This window comes from Pygocentrus nattereri, chromosome 4, assembly GCF_015220715.1.
Source record: "Pygocentrus nattereri isolate fPygNat1 chromosome 4, fPygNat1.pri, whole genome shotgun sequence".
Lineage (NCBI taxonomy): Eukaryota > Metazoa > Chordata > Actinopteri > Characiformes > Serrasalmidae > Pygocentrus > Pygocentrus nattereri.
The window spans coordinates 15,444,717-15,469,475 of NC_051214.1; the positions used below are offsets into that span (position 1 = coordinate 15,444,717).

General features: G+C 39.3%; 2 protein-coding genes across 8 annotated transcripts in view; one reads left to right on the plus strand and one right to left on the minus strand.

The window, feature by feature from the left end:
• On the plus strand, positions 1-7,007 carry tbc1d7 (TBC1 domain family, member 7). Of its 3 annotated transcripts, XM_017723769.2 has the most exons (9): positions 1-146; positions 241-386; positions 1,321-1,444; positions 1,802-1,882; positions 2,000-2,190; positions 2,326-2,463; positions 2,941-3,086; positions 4,570-4,699; positions 6,325-7,007. In XM_017723769.2, exons 3-9 carry the CDS (start codon positions 1,333-1,335, stop codon positions 6,409-6,411), a joined length of 885 nt encoding a protein of 294 aa, XP_017579258.1. In that variant the 5' UTR covers positions 1-146; positions 241-386; positions 1,321-1,332; the 3' UTR covers positions 6,412-7,007. The 3 variants fall into 3 exon arrangements, with proteins under 3 accessions (XP_017579258.1, XP_017579257.1, XP_017579259.1); XM_017723768.2 differs by having other exon boundaries at positions 86-386; XM_017723770.2 differs by having other exon boundaries at positions 88-386; positions 1,321-1,380.
• phactr1 (phosphatase and actin regulator 1) overlaps positions 6,643-24,759 on the minus strand; it is a 21,552-nt gene continuing 3,435 nt past the window's right edge. Inside the window, exons 1-13 of one of the 5 annotated variants that reach the window (XM_017723763.2) lie at positions 19,110-19,716; positions 17,136-17,297; positions 16,919-16,999; positions 16,658-16,762; positions 16,349-16,549; positions 13,648-13,882; positions 13,339-13,550; positions 12,410-12,566; positions 11,623-11,678; positions 10,450-10,511; positions 10,086-10,226; positions 8,085-8,161; positions 6,643-8,006 (exon numbers count right to left, since the gene is read on the minus strand). In XM_017723763.2, the coding sequence (XP_017579252.1) occupies positions 7,991-8,006; positions 8,085-8,161; positions 10,086-10,226; positions 10,450-10,511; positions 11,623-11,678; positions 12,410-12,566; positions 13,339-13,550; positions 13,648-13,882; positions 16,349-16,549; positions 16,658-16,762; positions 16,919-16,999; positions 17,136-17,297; positions 19,110-19,308 (1,704 nt within the window). In that variant the 5' untranslated portion in view covers positions 19,309-19,716 and the 3' untranslated portion in view covers positions 6,643-7,990. Of the gene's footprint in view, positions 8,007-8,084; positions 8,162-10,085; positions 10,227-10,449; positions 10,512-11,622; positions 11,679-12,409; positions 12,567-13,338; positions 13,551-13,647; positions 13,883-16,348; positions 16,550-16,657; positions 16,763-16,918; positions 17,022-17,135; positions 17,301-19,109; positions 19,717-24,759 lie in introns of those variants that run through there. The other 4 variants (XM_017723762.2, XM_017723764.2, XM_017723765.2 and 1 more) reach the window with 4 other exon arrangements.

Genomic DNA, 24,759 nt, shown 5'->3' on the forward strand with positions numbered 1-24,759 from the left:
GGAAAGCAGCTCTAAAATGATTTGGAAGTTCTTCAAGCGAGATTTTAGAGAAGAATTGGTGCCCCCTGCTGATTCATGCGGTTAATACAATAACAATCTGCTTCAGGAGTTACAAACGACGAGACAGCAGCGGTACCGCTGAATCGGTCTGTTCCTCTGATAGAGTATTTCATTCTGCATTCAGTGGTTCAGTGTGTGGAAAAGGGGTTCTATCTTCTAACAGGAATACTTCCATTCTAGCTACGTTTCTGAAAATGCTGATCTAGCCTGATATGCGAGAGTGGCCAGCGTTAGTTGTTTGAGTAGGACGCACATGAGCGGGGACTGTAGTGTGGGAAAATCCGCGGATGTAACTGCGGCCTACAACACAACTAGGCACTCGAGAGGTAGGTTCCTGCAGTTTATTTTTTGTTGTTGTTGTATTGATAACCTTGATACGTTAGATAGAATGTTCAGACATGTACAAAAATGTAACTGTTCTTGCAGGTGTTAATACTTAACGATATGTAAGATGGCTAGCTAGCTTCCTGATATTCTTTTTCTCACCATATTTTCAAAAAACATTCTGTAAATTTCATATTCTCCAGTTACAGAGGGTTCACTGTAGAAATCGTGCTGAGATGGTGTGTGTGGTGTACCTGAATATATCTAGAAAGTGATTGTAACAAAATTAGTAAAAAGAAGCCTCTAATAAATTCATACTATCCTGTAACTCTAGTATTATAGATCACTTTAAGGAACTACTATGAGAATGCCGATAGGAATTTTTTCTAAGGGTTCTTCAATGGTTGTTGTCAGGTGATGGGAAATTAACAGTCAGTCCTGAACAATGAGTTGCTCACACCTGGAATCCACTACCTTCCCATTTTAAGATTTTGGGGAGGTCGTTTTTTTGCAGAATTGTGTATAGTGAAAAAATATTCAGCAAACATGCAGCTCATAAAACAAGAGGAGCGAAAGGATGTGGCTAGTGCAAATGTGTTACTTTCTTGAATTAGATAATTAGGGGGGCAGTCCTGGGCTGGAGGTTAGGGATCTGGCCTTGTTGCCGGTTCGATCCCCAGGGCCTACACTCCATGACTGAGGTGTGCTTGAGCAAGGCACCTAACCCCCAACAGCGCCCTGAGCGCCGTGGATAGGGCTGCCCACCGCTCCGGGCAAGTGTGCTCACTGCCCCCTAGTGTGTGTGTTCACTAGTGTATATGTGGTGTTTCACTTCACGGATGGGTTAAATGCGGAGGTGGAATTTCCCCGGCTGTGGGATCAAAAAAGTATCACTTAACTTACTTAAATTATAACATGGGTTATCTTCCTCTTTAGCAAATTTTGAACATGGCAGAGGATCCTCAGAGGAACTTTAGGTCTGCTTACTATGAAAAGGTGGGTTTCAGGGGTGTGGAGGAGAAGAAATCACTTGAGATTCTCCTGAAGGACAATCCACTTGGTAAGAGGAGCTGTTTTATTTATACTTGTCTGTGGATTTATTTCTTGCCTCCAGTTCCTTGAGAGATTACTGCGCAGTCAGTAGGTTTGAAATCCATTCATTAACTTAATCCAGTACACCTTCTTCAAAAAATGACAGATATTTATGACGAGGTATTTCTGCAGGAGTAACTGCTGTAGAGAAATTGGAAGGTGCAGTTTGACCACTTCTCACCCTTAACCCTAACCCTTGGCATCTTTTAGAGAAGGCCTTAGTATGCTGTCCCAGTTTTTAAGCTCAAGAGCATATCGGAGGTGCTTCTTTCTAATCATGTCAAACAAATTAAATGAAAACTTTGCTTCCCTTGTTGTCTTTTAGATGTGGAGAAGCTAAGTACGTTTAGCCAGAGGTTTCCATTACCCTCTATGTATAGGATCCATGTATGGAAAGTGCTACTTGGTGAGAGCACCTACTAACTTGCACAAATTTGTTGTTAGTGTTTGTCTGTTGAGTGCATTATGCTTGTGGCCCAAGGCTTTTGCTTTTGTCTTATCTTACTGTGTCAATATTCCACAGGTATACTGCCACCACACAGTGATTCTCATCCCCTGGTTGCACGATACAGACGAGAGCAGTATATGGATGTGATAGCGGCTCTTCTGGCTATGCGCTTTGTCCATGCAGCAACACCATATACAGAGCGCTGCCTTCGCATGCACCAGCTTGAGAACCAGCAACTGCCTCGCCGATCAGAGCTCGCACAGCCAGTGAGGAGCTAGTCATGCATCTCCATCTGCTGTGTGTATGCATATGAATAAGAGCAGCTTAAGGTTGGATTTTCTGAGCTTTACATGCATGTTTTTTTTTGTTTTGTTTTGTTGTGTTTTTTTTTTTTTTTGCAGGGGGAAGAGGATGAAGATTTTTTGGCTATTGCCAGGGCGATGGAGGAAATTGTAGAAGACCCAGTGGACTGTTACTGGCTAATTAGGTGTTTTGTCAACCAGTTCAACCACAAGTTTGGTGATTCTATACCTCATCTGGTTCGTGTATTATGTTAAATTAGCTCTTCTGAATAATTTCATGTGAATAAGCCTGTCACGCTCACTCAGTTAAAATATTAATTAAAATTCACCTTCATGATGAATCAGCACTGATTAGGTATCAATGTACATAATGATAATGCATTTTTAAAATTCTTCATCTGGTCTGTCTTATAGACTTGTAAAGATGTATTTTAAAGGCTTTCTAGTTTAGCTTTTCTGGTAAATACTTCAGATTCTTTTAGAAGGATATGCCTGGCTTGTTACTGATCAACAAACAATATGCATTATGTAAATATTCTAATGACTTATTGTCAAAATAACCTGTATATTACTTGTTTGCTAATTGTGACAGCTCTAAGCCCAGTGTAAACTCTTGCCTTATGAATTTCACCTTTGGCAAACTTTGCTACCAGCAGTTTTTCCAGAGCATTAAGGTTTGTGGTACTTGCACAGTTCATTCTCTGCTTGTTTCAGCCCAAGAGTCTGGAGCATTTCCTCTCCCAAGAGGACAATCGTCTGCTGGCCCACATGAAAGCTACTGGCAGTCTGGTGATGTTGCCCTACTCTCTTTGGTTTAGACGCTGTTTTGCAGGCTGCTTGCCAGAGTCAAGTCTACAGAGGTGAGCACAGATGCATTTCCTAGAAATTAGAGCCATGAAGTGGTAGGCCACGTAAAAAAATGACCATGGGGTCAGTGGATGCTGAGGCGCATAGTGCACAACACATACTAATTTGGTTTTTGATTATTAGAAAATCAGAATATTTTATTGATTAAAATTAGCAGGACGTGATTTTATTGGATGACGCTGTAACCTCTTTGTTAATGCCCACATGTGGAAAGCTAAAGAGGGTGTGCGTTCACATCCGTCAACGAGCCGGAACAATGCAGCCTCACTCTGGAAATGCAGCGTCAGACTGAACCATAGATTTACATACCTAGATGCCGCGTTGCCTTTTTTCAATACATCTGTGTGTCCACCATGTTGGAGCGGTCAAGCTCCGCTTGTGAACAAATTCACTTGTATTGTGAGATGAGTTTCAGGATTAAACCGGCCCCAACTTCCTTATTATTCAACCGACATTCACCAAACTTTTTTTGTTATAATCCTCAGACACAGATTAATCTAGGTTGCACTCAGTAACTTTTATTTTTATTGTGCTAATGAGCCATCCAGACCAGCAGAAAAGTATTTAGTGTGCACCTGATGTTAAAAAACGAGTTTAGCAATAACATAATCTTACACCCATCTGCAAATCCATCAATGTGTGAATCACTTCTAATCTTAATACGCAGTAGAAGAAAGCTAAATTTGGTTTCCTATTAGCCAGCTCCTTGTTCGAGTTTTCCTGTTCCACCTTAAATGGTGCGACAGTCACTTTCCGGTGCCTGAAGCTGCACCATTTAAGGCGGAATGGGAGAATTTGAACAAGAAGCTGTCAAATAGAAGCTAACTGCAGGTTTGTGATAGAAGGTGCTAACGTTAAACTATTATAAATATCTGCACGGATTAAGGAATGCTATAAATTGCCTAGCTACAAAGCATTAACCATTAAGTTAAGATCCCCTGAATACTGGTACTGCTGCCCTGGCATATTGTGTTTTCCCTGCTCTAATACCTTCTACGACTAATTAGCTCATTAACAAGCTCTTCCTGAATTAAATTGGGTATTAGAGCAAGGAAAACACAAACATGTGCAGGACAGGGCTACTCCGGGACCTGGGTTGTCAACCACTGATCCACATTCCTGATACTCTACCCTAATCAGTGATATTGATATTAACCCTAATCAAGCAACTAATGAAGTTTTTGGAGAACCTATATACTAGAGCAAGGCTTTTTGGGATGAGACTGGACAAAGTCTCTGGTGTAGTGCAGTTCTCCAAGAACTGGATTAAAGATATGTAGTCTGCACTTACTCCAACATTGCCCATTAATAATGTAAATCTTTTGTGACATTATATTTGTTTTATTGAAGTTGTATGAATGCCTTTATTTACTTTTAACGAAACACAGTTTTTATGTGTTTCTCCATAGTGAAATGAGTGCTGATTGGCTTTCTTCTTTCCTCGTCATGCTTCTGTGATGTGTGATTGGTCAACAGGGTGTGGGACAAAGTGATCAGTGGCTCCTGTAAAATCTTAGTTTTCGTGGCAGTGGAAATTCTGCTGAGCTACAAAATAATGCTCCTGGGGATGAGTCGACCAGAAGCGATAGTGAACTTCCTGAGCAATGTAAGAACACGCAGATGCACACAGCCTACACAATACTCAATTATACAAGCACTCAAGCCAAAATGCAGTGAGGGGAAACAAATAACCAGACTTTTTTTTTTTTTTATTTTGTTATTTAATATACTTCCAGTACATACATCCACTTTACACACAAGTCTTTAGACTTTGTACATTATAAGCATATATTGTATTTATGAGCATTAAACAAATGTTTTTAATAATTTGGCACATTCTTCTTGCCCAACTGTCTTTAATTTCCCAGAATTAGGAAGGGTCCCTCTGATGGATTTCAAAATCCTCCATAAATTTTCAGTGGGATTCAAGGAGATTTGCTAACCTAAGCAAGTTTCTTCACCTTCTATTTTTTTAGAAATCAGTCTTGAGTTATTTTAGCTGTATATCAAGTTGTCTTTTTGATATGTCTCCATATCATGCTCCTGCCTTTAGGTATGGTATGGTGTCCTTGGGATTATATGTGCAACAGTTCTCCAAACATGATGAACTGAATTATTGCCAAAGACTTCAATTCTTATTTTGTCTGGCCATCTGATTTGTTAAAATGCTTGTGTCTTCATTTTTTACATGCATCTCTGTGCTTCTTTTTTGTCAGAGGAGTTACGCATAAGCTATAGGAACAGAGTTGACTTTAGCGCAGTTCATTGCACATTGTTCTCTCTGCAACTTTTGTTCCTGCTGCTTTCTGGTTGTCCAACCACTCTTTCCGAGGGGCTGTTGGCTTCCCTCCTACCTTTCTTATCAGTAGTCTGAGGGCATCATTGAGATCATCAAATCTTGCATGCCCCCCCTTTTATTGGACAGTTTGTTTTTCATTTCCATATTACGAAGTCCAGTTGTATTGACAGGGATATTTAAGGTCTCTGCTCTGCTCTCTGTAGCCCCTTCCATTAAAGGATCGTTTAATAATGTTGTCCCTGAGAACTTTATGAAGCTCTTTCACCATGATTGCTACTTTGTTGCATGACATCTTCCCAACCAATGGCAACGTCTTTTGACAAAAGGTGCCATTTGCACAAGAACAGTTTTTTGCACTATTAATATCTAACCTATTTTATTTGCCACTATGTAGGTATGTATTTGTGTAACAGTGTTGTTAAACGTTTGTTTATGCTTTTAAATACATACCTTTTACAAAGTCAAGACACTGACACCCTCATTGTGGATTTGCCTGATACTTATGACACTTTCTCAGTAAAAAATATTAGCTCCTGCTATCTTTTGCAAGTGTTCTATTTGAGTACTTTGTCACACACACACACACACCAGCCTAACCAAAACAGAACATACTCCTTAATGAACGCACTTCCTTTAAATAATCTAATTTTTGCAAGCTCAGTTTCATTGACTATTACATTCAGTTCAATATCACAGCATTTCACATTGTTGTCGTAGATTAAAATTTAGTGACATTACAGAATTAACAAAATGCAAGTACTTAAAATTGCCATTGAGACAAATTGCCAACCTTTGCCAGTGAATCAAACCATACTTATTAGGACTGCTTTGCTTGTAAGCCAACATATGGGTGCATGTACTAGTGTCTGCCATCAATTTTAATACTTTTTTTTAAATTATTATATTTACTGTACCTGTTTCTTCCCATGCAGATGCCACAGGAGAACACAGATGCCATAGTGACCAAAGCCATTGATCTCTGGCACAAATACTGTGGAACACCCATGCATTCTGTTTAATGCTTGTGGATATGGAATGTAGTACATAGGAACAGACACTTCTGAGAAGTCTGTGATGTGCTGTAGACTTATGACTTTGTCAGCCCAGACAGCTGTTTTCTGACCCACACAGAGGCAGTCTTTACTATGGTAAATAACATGAAACAGTCAGCTTTTAAGTAAGGTTTTGGTGTTAGTCTCTACTGTAGAGGCACTGAAAGACAAAAGATCAGAACAGCCCCAAACTTTCACTTACTTTAAGTGTATCTTTTTTTAATAAGTTCTCTTTACATCAGAAACTGCATACATCATCCAGGGAGCAACAATAAGTTAGAACAAGACATGCACCTCCTCCTTTCATGGATTCTCTCAGTCCCATAGCAGCAGAGGAGAGGAGCATTACAGAAAGACTGTAAACAAAACCCACCACTCTTAACATTACTTAACCCGCTCTTACTTTGATCCATATGGACGCTTGCTCTCACCAGTGCCTATTTACCGTTCTATATCAAAGTTGATCGAAATATTTAAGGGATGTAAAATATTTTCACAAACTGTGTACTTTGACAAGTTTTGTGTGAAGAATGAAAATCTAAAATAAAAAATCATTTGACAAACATCGGCGAGTCATTGTTTTTGCCTGAGTCAGGCAACACCGCACCCTGTAAACAGAGACAGTGGGTGTGTTCTAAATGCTACCTCACACCCTCTGGAGTGCACTTCATTGGAGTGCCCTGCTTTAGCATGTGTCTACTAGCAGAAACCTTCTCAAACAAAAGCAGAAATAAAGGGGCTGCAGACCAGAGAGTCCCTCATTAGCAGCCTGACAATTAAGACAAACAATGAAATTAAGACATGATGTGCGTCAAAACTAGACGTTACTCAGACAAATTATTGCTCAGCCCCGTCACTCGGTCAAACGAGCGATCTCCTTTATCATAGACAGAATGGTATGAAAGCATCCTATTCTTTTGTTTTTTTTGTTTTCAGAAAAGGACATCAGTCATCAAAGAGGTAAAACAGACTCCAGAGAGAGAGAAAATGCAAATAAAAGGCAGATAATATTCCAGGATGTAAGATAGTGTTTGACTGTAGTGTTCTTCAACTTGTATCAAAGTTCCCTCATATTCCCGTGTTGTTCCCGCTCACACATGTTGGATTATTCCCAGTACAGGGCCATGTGCACAGATTTACACCCACTTCCTTTCTATCTTCAAAGGTTGGCACAGAATAAAATCACTCATATTTACGTGTACTGCCAGAGCACAATAGAATACTGAATTGAAACTTTCAGCCAGAGCATACAAACATATGCACACGCACATACATCATAAGAGTCTGAACTGGTCAGTGAAGGCAGGGAGGGTTGACTCTAGGCAGGTCAGGTTGTCTTGGGCTTTAGTGCTCTGGGGCTTTCACAAGCAGATCCATATCTTCTGATCTCAGATCAGAATGGCAGCACAGTCTCTGCATTTAGTTCCACTGTAGAACCCCTTTAGGGGCTGATCCCAGCACATTCCCAGACCAGAGACTCAGTACAACCCCAATGGGGAATTTGTGGTCATTGGTAATGCCCTGTGCTGCTGCTCAGCAGTCAGCACTATGGTCGGTGAAACCTGGGAACGGAGAGAAAACTGGTGAGCATATGTTTATATGACAGTTCTATATGCACATGCATGTTTTAACTCACTCACCTGGTTAGATGTCGGCTTGACTCGTGCACCTCCATCTCTGTGCTTTTGAACTCATTGAGCTCTTTCCTTATGGCAGCCTATAAGAAACACAATTTCAAAATATTAAGATTAAGAGACCCTTATTAGTCCCCACAACGGGGAAATTTCACCCATCCGTGAAGTGAAAACTCCACATACACTCTAGTGAGCACACACACACTAGGGGGCAGTGAGCACACTTGCCCGGACCGGTGGGCAGCCCTATCCACAGCACCCGGGGAGCAGTTGGGGGTTAGGTGTCTTGCTGAAGGACACCTCAGTCATGTGCTGTCGGCACTGGGGATCAAACCAGCGACCTTCCGGTCACAAGGCTAGTTCCCTAACCTCCAGCCCATGACCGCCCCCCTGTAAAATGTATGTATGTGTATGCATGTGAGATATATATAACTCTACAGGAGAAGGAAATTTACACACCATGTAAAAAAAAAACAAAAAAACAGGCATTTTCAAATTATATCAAAAGCTGAAAAACATCAAAAATGGAGATAAAGTTTTCTTCTGACAACAGCGATACGTACATACATACACACTCATTTTGAAATTGATGTGTGCAACACATTGGGACAGGGAACATTTTAGACTAGTAACATTGTAAAATGTCTTAAAAATATCTTAAACAGGTCATGCACTTGCGCTTGTTATAAAAGGAGCTTGCAGGAAAGACCTAGACCAAGACCAGTGGTAAGCCTCGACCCATCCTCACCACTGTGATTGCAAGGATTTTACCCTCTACAGCATAGAATAACATCACAAACTCATCGAATTTGGAGAAATCTCTATGTGTAAGGGGCAAGGTCAAAAACCACAAATACCCCTCTCACAGCAATGAAAACCGGTAGGTTTTTGCAATGAATATTACCACAAGAGTTCAGGAATACAAAGTGGTCAATGAACGCTGCTCACCACAAATGTTATTTAAAACTTTACTACCCATGCACAGTAGAAGTAATATGTCAACAGCACCCAGAAATGCTGCCCACTTATCTGGCACGCTGGAAATATGTATTGTGGTCTGACAAGTCAACCTTTATGGAAATAATGGATGCTGTGTTCTCCAAGCCAAAGAAATAAGTACCATATTTGGAAACATAAGACAATACAATTAAGCTCAAAATTCCACAATCCCCCATATGGTTGCACAGCTTAAAAAAAAAAAAAAAAAAAAAGTTCCACTTTCAAAAGTGCACCAGTTTGGGTCTTCAGACCCCAAATGATTATTATGGACTGTTCAAAGGAAAGGTAATGTAATTCAGTGGTAAACATGCTGCTGTCCCAACTTTCTTTGTCAAAAAGAATTTAATAAATCACTACAATGTAGTTGTACAATGTAGTAAAATGTTTCTTCTAAAAATGAACAAATATTCAGTTTAAACTTTAAATGAGGAAAAAAATAAAAAATAATAATAATAATAAACTTTGCCATGCTAAGGCTGAAGCTTTAGAATAAGCTAAATTTAGCCTGATCTAATTGAACCAGGGATGTTATAAAGGTTTAAATCAGTAGTTGATAGTGCTAAAGCAACATGCCATTAGGCCAGCCACAATGGAAGAGTTAGAATTTAAACTTTTTACCTATTTTATATTACCCATACTTGATAACAACTGCTAACGATTTTAAACTGATATATTGTTCAAAAGTTTGCAATCACTTATCATACTAATAACTTATAATACTATATGCTAGGCACTACAAGTTATTTTAAGAGTTTTAATTATAAAAACTAAAAGGTCAATAAAGACAATATCAATTAATGATAAAAAAAAAAAAAAAATTCCTGCTAACATTGTGTCCACTGTAAAAAATATTGCAAGGACCAATGCCCGCTGCACTTCATGCCTAATTCACTGCTCATCCAATGAGAGCAGGAAAAATCCTTTGTTAGAATAGACTTCCCTTCCAATACAACTAATGCAATCAATGATACCGAATGGTCATGAAGGATGTCAGTCATGTAAGCTGACCTTGTCTGCAGCAGTGAGACGTGTCCAGGGTTTATCTGCCCGTCGGTCGTAGTCCTGAGCTTCAGCCACCTCCACATAATCACTGAACCGTATGAGGATTTTTGCCTCCCTCAGCTCCTCTACTGTAGGCCTCTGACTTAACTGCAGAAGGGCAGAGAGATGCTATCAAAGAAACCCATACTGTTCGTACTCAAACAACACATGGTCCATTAGAGTATCTCAGCAACATGCGAAGAAGGCAACCTGCAGCATGTTGCATAACACGAATTTAATCTGTTTCATAGACTCAGACAACCACACAGGTTACCATGGAAACTATCAAAGGCCTAGTCAGCTCTTGTGACAAATCCTCTTCTCGACTTACCTTTCGTGACAGTCTTTTCTTGAGCTCTCTCTTCTCCTCAAGCTCCTCCTGCTCATTACGTGCTACCACAGAAAGAGAAAATAAAGGAAAGATATTTTTCGATTCATCTGCCTGATGTGTTGTCTATGTACTGTCTATGTCTGGGACTGAGAACCATGGTAAACCTTTTGTTTTCCTTGCTTCTTTCTTGTTTATTGAAGGGACTGACAATCAGGAATATTTAGGTCACAATCATTACATTTTAAACAATCAACTGCTATATACACAATTGTGATTAATGTATTTTTTCTATTGTACACATCTATTAATTGCCAAGCCGAAAAATGGCCAAATTGGCTGATTAGCTATCTTGTTTTCTAGCTGTCAATACTCAGTAGCTCTCAAATGACAACAAACAGCTCAAAATCAAATAAACAATTACTCAATGCTGTCCTCTGAGGGGGTCATAGCAACAAAGTCATAAGTTAAAACTTTTGCAGTTTTCATAAGTTCCTTGGTCAGAGCCATAATCAAGTCATACATTTAAATATTACAAGCTATTCACCAAAAGGATGGGTTTATGTTTTATTCAATAAATCAAGAATTTTATGGACAATCTAATTACATTATTTTTGTCAGGTTATCAGTCTTGTGATTTGATCTATACTTATATTATGAATTCTGGTATTATTAATTTTATTATTAACTTATTCTCAGTGTCATTAGTCAGTAGTTTTAGAATGTTCTACTCTTGTTCATCATCCTGTTAACCATCCATCCATGTATTCATCCATTTTCTAAGCCGCTTCTCTGTCAGGGTCACAGGTGGGTTGGGGGGCTGGAGCCTATCCCAGCTTTCTTCAGGCGGAAGGCAGGATACACCCTGGACAGGTCGCCAGTCCATCGCAGGGCAACACCGAGAACATATCTCGATAAATTTGTTTCCTGATTACTTTAATGTTATTTTATTTGTTTAAATAATGGAAACGATTATGGGAAAATTGTGACAGGCCTATTAACAATTAGTGAATAAGCTGAATTAGGTGTATTAAAATAGGCAAATCGTAAAATATCTCGAACTGGGAGCGGGACCCATTCGTTTTGCAACAAAAATCTATACAGTTTAGAAGATTTTGTTAAGTTGGGAGTATGTCTGTATATAGCCACATGTGTGCATAAGTGTGTTTTACTCACGTTTTAGTATATTTCGTTGCTCTAGTTCCTCTGCAGTTGGTCTCTGGCTAAGCCTCCTAAAAGCAGAAAAAACATGTAAAAACATACCCAAATACTCATGCCACAATGTGCAGTATGTTGCAATTAATATGTCTGTGTCTAGATGAACGTGTGTCTGTATTAGAGATATGGATGTCGACTCATTTTCATAGTTAAGTACCCATAAGAGAATGAAGACATATTGGATAAACAGGAGAGACACAAGAAACACAAAAAGCAGGAATAAAGATTAATTGTCTTCAACAGTGGACGATGAGCCAATACATCTTAGTAGTTAGATCAGTCAGAAAAACAACTGTTTCTAGACTTAACGTTAACATCATCCTTTCGCACTACAAGCCGAGCTACCTCTGCCTTTTCAGTCACGTTCTTAACAACGTGTCCTTGACAGCATGTTCACGTGCTGAGGCACTTGTGTTTTTGGGCAGCAAAGCAAAGCCATAACACAATTACTTGCATATGAGCAACACTTCCATTTTTTACAGTTCTGTTAAAACATAAAATTGTTGGTTCGCTGATTGTCTGTTCATTTCTTTATCTTACTCTCAATTACTCTTGCAAGGACTACACAAATAAACACACACATTATCTATGCTGCTTATCCTCCTGTCCTGTGGGGGTTGCTGGAGCCCATACCACCACTTATTGGGCAGAAGGACAGGTCACCAGTCACAGACTAGCCAAAAAGTGATGGTCAGTATTTAAATACTGGCACTACGAATGATAAACTATGTACTTGTGATCTTACCGTGTGAGTTTAGTGCCAATTTGCTGTCTGGACTCTAGCCTCTCCTGGTCAGTCATCATGGGCAGAATGTTCTTGTCCTCCAGTTCTCTCTTAGATGGCCGGTTGCTCAGTTTTATTGCCAGTGAGTCTTTCCTCAGAATTCTCAGAGCTAGGGTGCCTGCTCACACATACACACAGAACAGAGAAACGTGGTAAACCATATTCTGCTGTCCTAACATCACTCTTCTTTGTTTAGCCCAAATCTGGCCAAATGAAACAAGAAGCCTTAGAGATACTACACAGTAAATAAACCCCTTTCGTAGCCTACAGTTTAAAGCCCTGTTAAAGCAGAATTAGTATTAGCTGGGGAGATACTGCAAGTTAAGTGACTATTGATGAGATCTGTTACTTTGTCCATGTCCATACCTGGTATTAACATTAGCCTTGAGTGATCTGATTACAAGCAGACAGTGAGATGTATAATCAGGCATTTACTCGAATTTCAAATGTGTTTTCAATGACCACTTGTGATTGGATTTCATGAGTGGAGAAAGGCTGAAAGACACATGGATTGTTTAGACATACAACAAGTAATAATTCTGGAGGAAAGTAATAATTCTCCTAGAGGAAAGCAAAATCTTAATATCTCTGTAGTTTCTCCTACACAATGAGATCAGATCGAAAGACAAAGGAGACTGATGCTCAGGCATTTCTCCTGAGAAAAACAGCAAAGTAATCTCATGTGTCTTCTCTTAAGTTTTAGTAGAGATCTTCATAAAGTTAAACACTGTGTTAAAATACTAACCCTCATCTTTATTTGCTTTATCTCCTCTGTCTTTTATCTCTCTTGTACCTTATTTCTCCTTTTTGTCTAAAGCTACTTCTCTAAAAGAATTTTAGGAGACTTAGGCTTTGGTTTATAATGTACTTATCTGAAAACAGACACATACTTGTAAACAAAGAGTCGTCATCATCTTCTTCCTCATCTTCGTCCTCTTCTTCATGCGTGTGAGTGCTGTACATATGTGTACTGGGCACAAGGGTGTTGGTGGAGTGAGCAGTGAGTGTATGTGCATTGGGCAGGGGTGTATGTATTGCGTCTCGGTTCTCCTTCTCCTCTTCACTCTCCATTAGCACTGATGGTACAGTCTGTAGCACCGAGCTTCACACAACAGAGCAGAAGGGTCAGAAACATACACAAACATACACATACACATACACTCTCTCACACAAACATATTTACAAATAAACACACTCACCTCTCCAGTCTCTGCACAGTGAGCGCAAGTGTTTTGTTGAGTTCTTCGATGATGCTACTGGGGGGATGGAGAGAGAGAGGGAGTGTGGCATACTGCAAAGGGTGCGAGTGCGTGAGAGAGTGTGTGTGCGGGTGTGTGTTGAGGGGCTGGGGGCATTTGAGCTGAAAAGAAGACACCGGCTCACAGATCATCACTTTTTTTGGAGGGAGCGGTGGTGAGAGTTTTCCTATCGTGTCTAGAGGGGAAAACAGAGAGGTCAAGTGTTAAGCAACTGTGTCAGAAAAAGAGAGAGATGGAAGGATCAGTGTGTACAAATCTGTATGTACATGCATGTATATAATGACTGTAATACAAAGCCACTATTTCTGTTTCAATTTGGAGGAATCCGCAAAAATTAAGAATTGTTTATTATGAATTGATGAATGAATGGCTAATTATAATACAGATTGGTTACCACAACACACATTTCACATAGGATGTTAATGTAAATTTAGACAAACGATTATCATCTGCAGAATTATTGCAATAAACAATGTTACTGTGGTCCAAATCCAGTCACAAATACCACGAGTATATATCTTATTCTGCCCTTGATAGTAATACAATTACGGCATGAATGTCAACTGGGCTAGCTTGTAATATTACTATCTATAGTAATCTATAGTATACTATATTACTTATCATTTATAATGAGGATTGGTATGTAAAGATGGTACAGTGGTGCTTGAAAGTTTGTGAACCCTTCAGGATTTTCTATTTTTCTGCATAAATGTGACCTAAAACATCATCAGATTTTCACACAAGTCCTAAAAGTAGATAAAGAGAACCCAGTTAAATGAATGACACAAAAATACTATACTTGGTCATTTGTTTATTGAGGAAAATGATTCAATATCACATATTTGTGAGTGGCAAAAAGTATGTAAACCTGTAGGATTAGCAGTTAATTTGAAGGTGAAATTAGAGTCAGGTGTTTTCAATCAATGGGCTGACAATCAGGTGTGAGTGGGCACCCTGTTTTATTTAAAGAACAGGGATCTAGCAACGTCTGCTCTTCACAACACGTAAGTGTATCATGACCTGAACAAAGGAGATTTCTGAGGACCTCAGAAAAAGAGTGGTTATTGCTCATCAGGCTGGAAAAGGTTATCAAAACCATCTCTAAAGAGTTTGGAGTCCACCAATCCACAGTCAGACAGACTGTGTACAAATGGAGGAAATTCAAGACCACCGTTTCCCTCCCCAGGAGTGGTCGACCAACAAAGATTACTCCAAGAGCAAGGCGTGTAATAGTCTGCAAAGGACCCCAGGGTAACTTCTAAGCAACTGAAGGCCTCTCTCACATTGGCTAAGGTTAATGTTCATGAGTCCATCATCAGGAGAACACTGAACAACAAAGGTGTGCATGGCAGGGTTGCAAGGAGAAAGCCACTGCTCTCCAAATAGAACATTGCTGCTCAGCTGCAGTTTCCTAAAATCTTGTGGACAAGCCAGAAGACTGCTGGAAGAGTGTTTTGTGGACAGATGAGACCAAAACAGAACTTTTTGGCTTAAATGAAAAGCATTATGTTTGAAGAAAGGAAAATACTGCATTCCTGCATAAGAACCTTATCCCATCTGTGAAACATGGCGGTGGTAGTATCATGGTTTGGGCCTGTTTTGCTGCATCTGGGCCAGGACGGCTTGCCATCATTGATGAAACAATGAATTCTGAATTATATCAGAGAATTCTAAAGGAAAATGTCAGGACATCTGTCCATGAACTGAATCTCAAGAGAAGGTGGGTCATGCAGCAAGACAACGACCCTAAGCACACAAATCGTTCTACCAAAGAATGGTTAAAGAAGAATAAAGTTAATGTTTTGACCCTAATCCCATCGAAATGTTGCAGAAGGACCTGAAGCGAGCAGTTCATGTGAGAAAACCCACCAACATAACAGAGTTGAAGCTGTTATGTATGGAGGAATGGGCTAAAATTCCATCAAGCTGGTGTGCAGGACTGATCAAGTTACCAGAAACATTTAGTTGCAGTTATTGCTGCACAGGGGGTCACACCAGATACTGAAAGCAAAGGTTCACATACTTTTGCCACTCACAAATATGTAATATTGGATCATTTTCCTCAATAAACAAATGACCAAGTATAATATGTTTGTGTCATTTGTTTAACTGGGTTCTCTTTATCTACTTTTAGGACTATTAGGAAAATTTTAGGAAAATCTGATGATGTTTTAGGTCATATTTATGCAGACATATAGAAAATTCTAAAGGGTTCACAAAGTTTCAAGCACCACTGTAACAGTGGCTCTTCACATTTGTTTGGCTGGAAGCCAAAATATTGCCCTCTCCCTGACAAGCTTGTTCATTTGACACTCTTTATTCTGGAGTTTTTTTTTTTGTTTTATTTGTATGTGTTAGAATGACTGCATAAGGAACTGTTAAATTAAGATGAAGCATCATAGCATGTGAAATAAAAAGAAAATGTATTTACGTAATATTAGCATTTATAAATGATCAAAATATTTGATAATATCAATGAACACCCCAAGGCTTATGTTTATATTAAATCAAACCCCTTTATTAAAAAAAAAAAAAAAGAAAATATTTTTCATTATTTAGACCCTTTAAGACAATATGTGTGTGCATCAGGAGGAGAGAGATGGAAATGACCCTAAAAATGTGTGTGCGTTTATATGTGTACCTGTTAAATGGTTGGGTATTCTGCTGTATGGTTTAGGAGGTAAGGCAGGTGGCTGCTTCAGCACTGCTGGTTTGGTATGTGGCACGTCCAAAATGTCACTTGGCAATGGCATGGGCTTCACAGGGGGTGTGGCTGGAGATGGCTTGGAGGTGTGGCCTGTAAGACACACCCCTGTTTCCCCTAGCAACTGAGTTTCTGGACCAATACAAGACAAAAACAGGAGTAGGATTTAATATATCAGGTAATAAAAAAAAATACAGAGTTGGCTCGGCAGGCATTTGATGGGTGAATATCTGATGGGCTGAATACCTGTTCCAGTCCCACTGACCTCCTGGGTCTCAGATACAGGACTAATGACTGTGAGTCTGTCCAAATCAGGCACACAAACATGACCACCGTCTACTGTTACCTCCTCTAAAACAAGAGAGAGAGAACAAGAGAAAACCACATAACTGACCATAAAACAGCTGAGAAAAATATTCATCATGCTAATTAGATTTTCTGTTTAGTATTTCAACTTATCACTATTATCATATGATGTTCTTTGTGGCGATATGTAAAAGTGTCTACCTTTTTCATTAACCTCCTTTAAGACGCCTCTTTTTATCAGTTCCTCTCTGCTCTGCCGTGTGGACATCTTTCTCTCCAAGACTAAAGAAATGACAACAGCCATCTGTCACACATTAGCAGATGCCAACAGAGAGTAAGGATCTTCATCTGCTATTTGTGGCATAGGAATGTGTGTGTGTGTGAGTATGTGAGTGTGAGTGTGTGTGCTTGTGTGTACCTGCAGATGTCTGTTTGAACTTGTCACTCTTCTTCTTCCTCCATTTCCATGGCTTGAAGAGTCGCCCCAGGGTTGCTAGCTTACTCCTCCTCCGAATGGGCGGAGTGTGGGTGCCTGGCACCAGTGAATCAGAGCGCATTGCAGCCAGTCGCTCAGCCCCCTCTGCTATAAAGAGGATAAATAAATTCATCAATAAAATGGCTAATGTGCAAGAGCAAACTTACAGAAGACGTCATTACAAAAAGTTCAAAAATATTCTAAAGCGCACAGAAGGCAGTCCTGCCCTACACACTTTAAAGAACACTAAAAAATGTAAAAATTTAAGCACTCCAGATTAAGTCACAGAAGATCTAGAATTTTACTAACTGCTACACAATGTAAGTTTTGGGGACCTTTGGTGTCCTCCTTGGGGTCGATATGTGTAATTGCGTGCAACATTTTCTAATGGTGATTGCGTTTAGACCCCTTTCCTGAGCGGGACCTGACGATTGCAGGCACATTGTAATTAGTATTCAAAGAGAACTCAGTAAAAACCTGGTGAGCCTGACCGTCACATTTTGCTTCTAGCTTAAAAATGTTTACAATATTAATAATTATGTAAGTAGACTATGCATGTTCATTACAAATGAAAATATAAACAATAAGAGGAAAAGTTACAACCCCAAGGCAGGGTTAATTAAAACAGATGGAGGGGCCAGAAGTCTCTACAAAGTCTGATGAATCAGTGCAAAACAAAAATAATTAAGTGCGAATCTAAGTTGTTTAAACCAGATGAGGTTTCCAACCTAAATGGAGAAAAACATAGTCATCAAAGTCAATTTGATTAGTGACAAAACAAAATATATCAGCACAATATGATGCATTTTATTTACATTACATCTATGGTACATTTTTTGATGAACTTGTGGTTAAAAAATTACTGCTTTGAATTTGTGTGGGGGATATGTACTTCTCCCATTGTTTATTTTAGGGGTCTTAGTTGCAACACTACATTACAACTAACCCCACTGTGTGGAAGCTGTTCTTTAGCTGGGCTAGCTCTCACTTTGAGCTATTTACATGCTTCAAAAATGGTGCATACTACAGCCATCAAAACAGTGATTAAAATGATACAGGAGGAAATTCTGTGATTTGAGCAACTCCGCAATCAAAAAACACATTAAAAAAATCTATGTTACAGGTACTTCTAGATTCCTTATAGACTCTGTTCGGACTCTTTATAGATTCTTCAAGGTGAATCCTTTCAAATTCACAGATGACGTTGCTATGGGAATATAAGAACATAATTTAGAGCATGTTTTACTTGAACTTCTTTAACTGCATAAAATGTGTTACATTTGATCCACATTATTTTGTGTCCTGCTTTTCAATACAAACCATGAATTTATAGGAATAAGTGTTTCTGCATATTCAAAGAGGCTGAGAGGCCCGTAGACACTAGACTAACGTTACACAGAACTAAATATTCCAAGTCCTCACAAATGCAGCCTGTTAATAAAGATGATGAAATTTCCACTTGGAAAAGTTCTGCTAAACGCCTCTGTCAGACGTTCCCAAATGGAAAAAAACAGACAGTAGGCTGTAAAACTACATGGACAAACGAGGAATTCAGTGCAGCGCACCCAAACTCTTCTGCTCGGTCTTCATGGAGACCGAACCTAGCAACGAAACGTTTCACTGAGCTAAGAAGAAACACGATTCAATGAAAGCTACTTAGAAATATTCCGTCTCAACAAGCCTGCACTACCTTAACCATTCGAAGACTATCAGAACCCACACACAGCCAACACAACAAACACCTTGGCCTACAAAAATATGCTGAATTAAACGTTGCACCAGTTAAAGCACACCTTAAGAAAAACGGGATCATACCTAAACGCTTAATAGTCAACAGCTTCACATGATACGATGGCCATGCAAACACAGCTATTTTTCCCAGCCGCTAACTAAAAGCTCAGCTCTGTGGACACTCACCGTCCCCTCGGCTGCAGTTGCTGCACATGTGCTTGATCTGTCCGGAGATCATGAAGGGCGTGTTGTTGTTATTGGGCGCCGCAGGCTGCGGCAGCCGCGCTCGCGCCACGCTGAACGCTCTCCGTTTACGCGGCTTCTCCGACGACATGAGCGCAGAAGATGGCTCCTCTCGAGCTCGGGCTGCGAGCCGGGACGCCATGGAGGCCGTTAACGGAACTCTGTGCCCCAGATCTAGGTCTAAAAACGTGCAGCCGCTGCCAGAGACCGAGCGGAGAGGCAGCGGGGCAGTACCCCGCGCTCCATCCCGAAGATCCGCCCGCTCGTCCCAGCGGCTGAACCTCCGACGTCAGCCACGAAAATGGCCCACCTGCGTGCGATGGAGTAGGGTATATACACACTCACACGCCCTCTGATATGAGGCACGTTTCTCGTTTTACTTTCTTTCAAATCCAGCTCCGTGTTGACGCCATCAGCACAGTCTCATAATTCTAGATCTAGAGACTTTATCATTATTATTCGCGGATTAATTTTCTTTAACGTTAAATATGTTTGTATACAGCGGTGCCTGTATAACGGTAGCATCACTAGCAGCCTTTCGAAATCATCATAGTGACGTTGAGCTGTATGCCGTGCTTAAGACCCGGACTGGAGTTTACGAGCGGAATGAAGTCAGAGAACCTTCGGTCATACTGAAGTGAAACTGCCCTCCTCTCCTGTGATCCAGCTCAGTTTTGTACTACAACCCCAGGCTTACGACAGTATCTTTAGAAAATATTTATGTGGTACTGTTGGTCCAACAGAGCTCGTGTATTAGTCACACAACTTCGCTTTCGAATCAAAATAAATACTGAAGGAGTAAATATTTAAGTAAACATCCATCCAACCATCCGTGTTCTCTTTGTGTGTATGCCTTTGAAATACATTTTGTGCTAGGCTAATTGTATGATTTGTAACAACTGTGTGGCACTTCATTAGCTTAGCCTCTTAAAAGGTCTAAACGAAGAGCTGAGGCCTGGAGTTAGGGTTAGGCGATACCGCAGGTTTTCTTTTCTATTCGATGCTATATAATACGCAGGTTAATATCGCAGTACAAATACTGTTATGAAGACTTTCACTGCATGGGTTCAGGAACACACCTGAAAATCACTGTCTGTAAACACAGCTTGTCACTCCATCTACAAATGCAAGTCTACCCTTAAAAAGCCATGGACCTTCCAGCAGGCCTACATTTTTATTACACACTTTTATAACTATAGCTCTATTAATTTGCATTGAAGTCCATATAGTTACTGGATAATAAGCCTTTGTATGAAATTAACCTAAAATGTTAAGGGGTTAAAAAAAAAAAAAAAAGCTATATAAACAGGATCTAGAAACTCCACTGCTTTCTCTAGGCTTCTTTAAAGATGGACTGAGGTGAAGTGGAAAAGCGTCCATCAAAACTTAAAATTCTTTCTGGAAAATGATGATGTCTTTTTCAGGAAAGGCCTTGATTATTTCCGCAAGACAGTGCCAAACCACAGTCTGCACGTTTTACAGCATGGTTCCTGTGGTCCAGACCTATCACCTACTGAAAACATTTGGCATATTATGAAATGAAAAATATGACAAAAGAGAGAGACCCTGAAGTGTTGAGCATCTGAAATTCTGTATCAAGCAAGAATGGGAAAACATTTTACTTTCAAAACTACCACAATTGGTTTTCTTAGTTTCCAAACAGAGTTTTGATAAAAAAGGTGATGCAACACAGTGGTAAACATGCCCCTGTCCCAACCTTTTAAAAGATTGCAAAAAAATTTAATCAGTATATATTTCTCAAAAAACAATAACATTTCTCAGTTTCAACAGTTAATATGTTATCTTTGTACATGTTTCATGTAAATACAGGGTTTAAATTATTTGCATTTTGCACACCAACTCTTTTGGAAACGGCTGTACATAACTAATAATATGTACATACAGTAACATAACGTGGCAAAAAACACTCTATTTCCAGCTTTCATTACTTCTTAGGTATTTTGTGGCCTCATAGCTCCAGAACAAAATGAAAGATTGACTAGACCAGCAATAAGTAGAAAACTGTGTCAAGCACATCTATGGACTGTTGTCTAAAGCGCTCTCTCTCTCTCTCTCTCTCTCTCTCTCTCTCTCACTCTCTCTCTCTCTCTCTCTCTCTCTCTCTCTCTCTCCTCTCCCGTCTCCCCTCTCCCCTCTCCCCAAACCCCCAACAGATGGCACTCTCCCATTACAATCCACAGCCTGTTTGAACCAGTATAAAGTGTCATTTTGTGTAGATAATATTGCAGCAGCTTACTTCTAAATACATTGAATGCTCCCCCTGAATATGTTTATGATTCAGAAGTGTGCCTCCACTGATGATATTTTAGTAAAGCTTAGTATTCAAGGGGAAAATATATGTCATCCTTGTTGATGACCAGTACATAGGAACAGTGCAGGATTCCAGGCAATGAGCATTTCAAAAACAGAAACAATGGAAATAAGATGTGCCTCAGGTGCAGCACCATATCTATGTCTCAAGATGCAACCCAGAATAACTTTTAATGTCAACCAAAACATTTTTGTTTTTTATACCATCACATGGTACTTGGTCTAAAGCTTTCAAAATAGTCATGAAAATAGTGCAGTGCAGCACTTCTTTTTTTATTGTTGGATTAGGACAGATCAGATTTCATAAAAAATCATTAATGGCATGCAGCCCTGTTATTCAGCTAAATCCTCGTCTGCAGTCTTAAAGCCTTCTGATGCTTAAGAACCGAGGTGCTTTCTGTGTTTATAATTATACCCTGTACACTGTGCTTTAAGGGCATAGAGTGCACATTTTAATGCATAGGATACGGTAGTTTACATGACTGCTTTTGCATGAATGCTTATTTATTATATAACTTTCACAATTAATACTTAATAATATAACATTCTCTCAATAATAAGAAAATATAGCAACTTTAAGCCAGCAATTAATAGTTATTCCTCTTATCATGGCATAAATTATTATTATTCACTAAAAATCATTTTGTGGTGCATGGTATGAATTAAAAAAACACAATAGCAATATGGCTGCTCTGTCACACAACACTCAGAAGTGAGGGATTATTGGCCTGATATATTTGAATGCAAGTAAATGTTTCAAGCTTGGCACAATAACAATCATCTACTGTATAATCCACATTCTTATGTAACACCCGTCTCACACACACACACACACACACACACACACATACATGCACACAGTGTGAACCAGTGATTAGCCCCCCTTTAGCATATCTCTGGCACACACGCACTCAACCACACATACACACACATGCAAATTACACACACCATCCTGGATTATCTCTCTCTCTCTCTTTTGCACACACAGATGCAGGGCTCAGTATGAACAGAGGCTTCCTGCAAGCTCTCTCTGTGTGTGTATCAGAACTCCTGCCTGAGACTGTCTGTCCTCTTTGGCCTCAACACACACACACACACACACACACACACACACACACACACACAAACTACTTGCAATGCAACACCAAGCATAGTACTAAATATTGATCTACCATTGACAAATCTATAAAAAAAACATTTCTAATACCCTCTCAAAGGATAAAGACATGGGTGCCCACATAGACACAGAGGCATTCGACTGTCTTTCATTTTTTATTACATTTTTAGTCGAAACAGCTATTAAATATATAGTTATTTATATTTCAAGGAGATCAGATATATTCTGAGGAGATCAGATATAAGGTAGTCCATTTGCATAAGGAACTAGAAAGTGACTAGAAAGTGAAACTCCACTCTTGCTTTAGATCTGAAAAAAAGGTGTTTCTGTCCACTGTTGAGAGACAACTATGGATCTGAAAGGATGTATAACTGTCAGAAAGCTGTTACTTAGAAAAGGAAATAGTCAAAAAATGAAGAGCATTTACTCCAGAAAGTGGATATATGAGATGTGGAGTGAGGATTTATGGATTTTGATTACTTGGATTTTGAGAAGCAGAAAATGAAGACAAGAAGTACGGAAACATATCCCTGCAGATTTCTTCAGAAAAAACGTAAAGCAAGCCTCCCAAAAAGAATTAGAACTGTGATAAAGGCTAAGGATGGATACACTAAACTGAAAAAAGATTGTATATTAGTTGTTAAGGGTTTTTGTAATATCATTTTCTAATAAATACATTTTCAGCTTTTTTCACCTTGATGCTGAAAAATGAATAACTTGTAATTAAGATTCATTTGAATGGAAATTAAATAAATGGAGTTTTTTTTATTATTACAAATTCCCACATCTTGTCATCGTATGAATAACATTAATATTTGGCCCCATGCCCGGACATTGTGTAAAAAAACTACATAACATTATATAATAATATAAATAACAAATACATATATGTGTGTGTGTGTGTGTGTGTGTGTGTGTGTGTGTGTGTGTGTGTGTGTGTGTATAAAAAAATGGCAAACCTGGACGCAAGGTTTAAGGTTAGACTAAAAAACTCTTACTATACATAGGCAGTTGCCCTTGCATTTAAAAAATTCACAAAGTCAAGACCATTTTGCTCATCACTGGAGGTAAGCTCTGCTTTTGTTTTCCTTTTTTTCACCATAGTCAGGGTATTTGCGTCCATAAAATGTACAAAAACAAAGATGCACACACACAGATGGCCCGGATGGTTATGTACTCACATCTTATCTCTGTAGCTTCTACCGGACAAAAATAATTATTAAACACACCCAAATGAGATGATGACATAATCTCTTTCTCCACTGTGGGGGCATAGTTTGTGGTTTCCAAAGCACTGGACTAAATTCATTGTGGCAGAACAGCTCAGCCTGCAGGGTGTGTGTGTGTGTGTGTGTGTGTGTCTATGCATGTGTATCAGTTGGCAATGGTAGAAAAGACTGATGAGTAACATCTCTCTCTGATTCTTTATACCTCCTCTTTCTAAAGAAAACATCATTTTTAACACTTTCGTTGGTTATACTGGCAGTGATGTCACTAATATCTGACACCTTAAAAATAACAAGAAAGAGACAAGTGCTGTCATAATGCATTGGTCCTATACTTATGACACTGTAACCCAATTAATTAATTCTTGGTTATGTGCTAAGACATTTAATATTACTGCTATGCTAATTTGCATAGAAATATAACAGAGGAGCTTGTCCAATTGTGTAGGCAGAATTTAATTTAAGGATCAGATCATTTGAGCTAAAAGTAAAGTCTGTCAAAAGTAAAGAAGAGGAGAGAATGAGAAGACAAATTTAACTGCAAATAAGTCTTTGGAGCAAGCTGATAGACAAGAGGAAATTGATTTAAAAGCCAAAGAGGCCATGTTTTCCCGATAATAATACACACACACACACATTTTCTAAGCCGCTTCACCCTCAGGAGCCTATCCCAGCGGTCATTGGGCGGAAGGCAGGATACACCCTGGACAGGTCGCCAGTCCATCGCAGGGCAGACAGACTACACATTCACACACAAACTCACGCCTAGGGGCAATCAAGCATGTCCAATTGGCCTAATTGCATGTCTTTGGCCAATAATAATGATAATAATAATAATAATAATAAAAAACATATAAACCTGTTAACTGGAAACTTGCTTGCGTTAGCACCTGCACACACACACTTACATTTTCTAAAC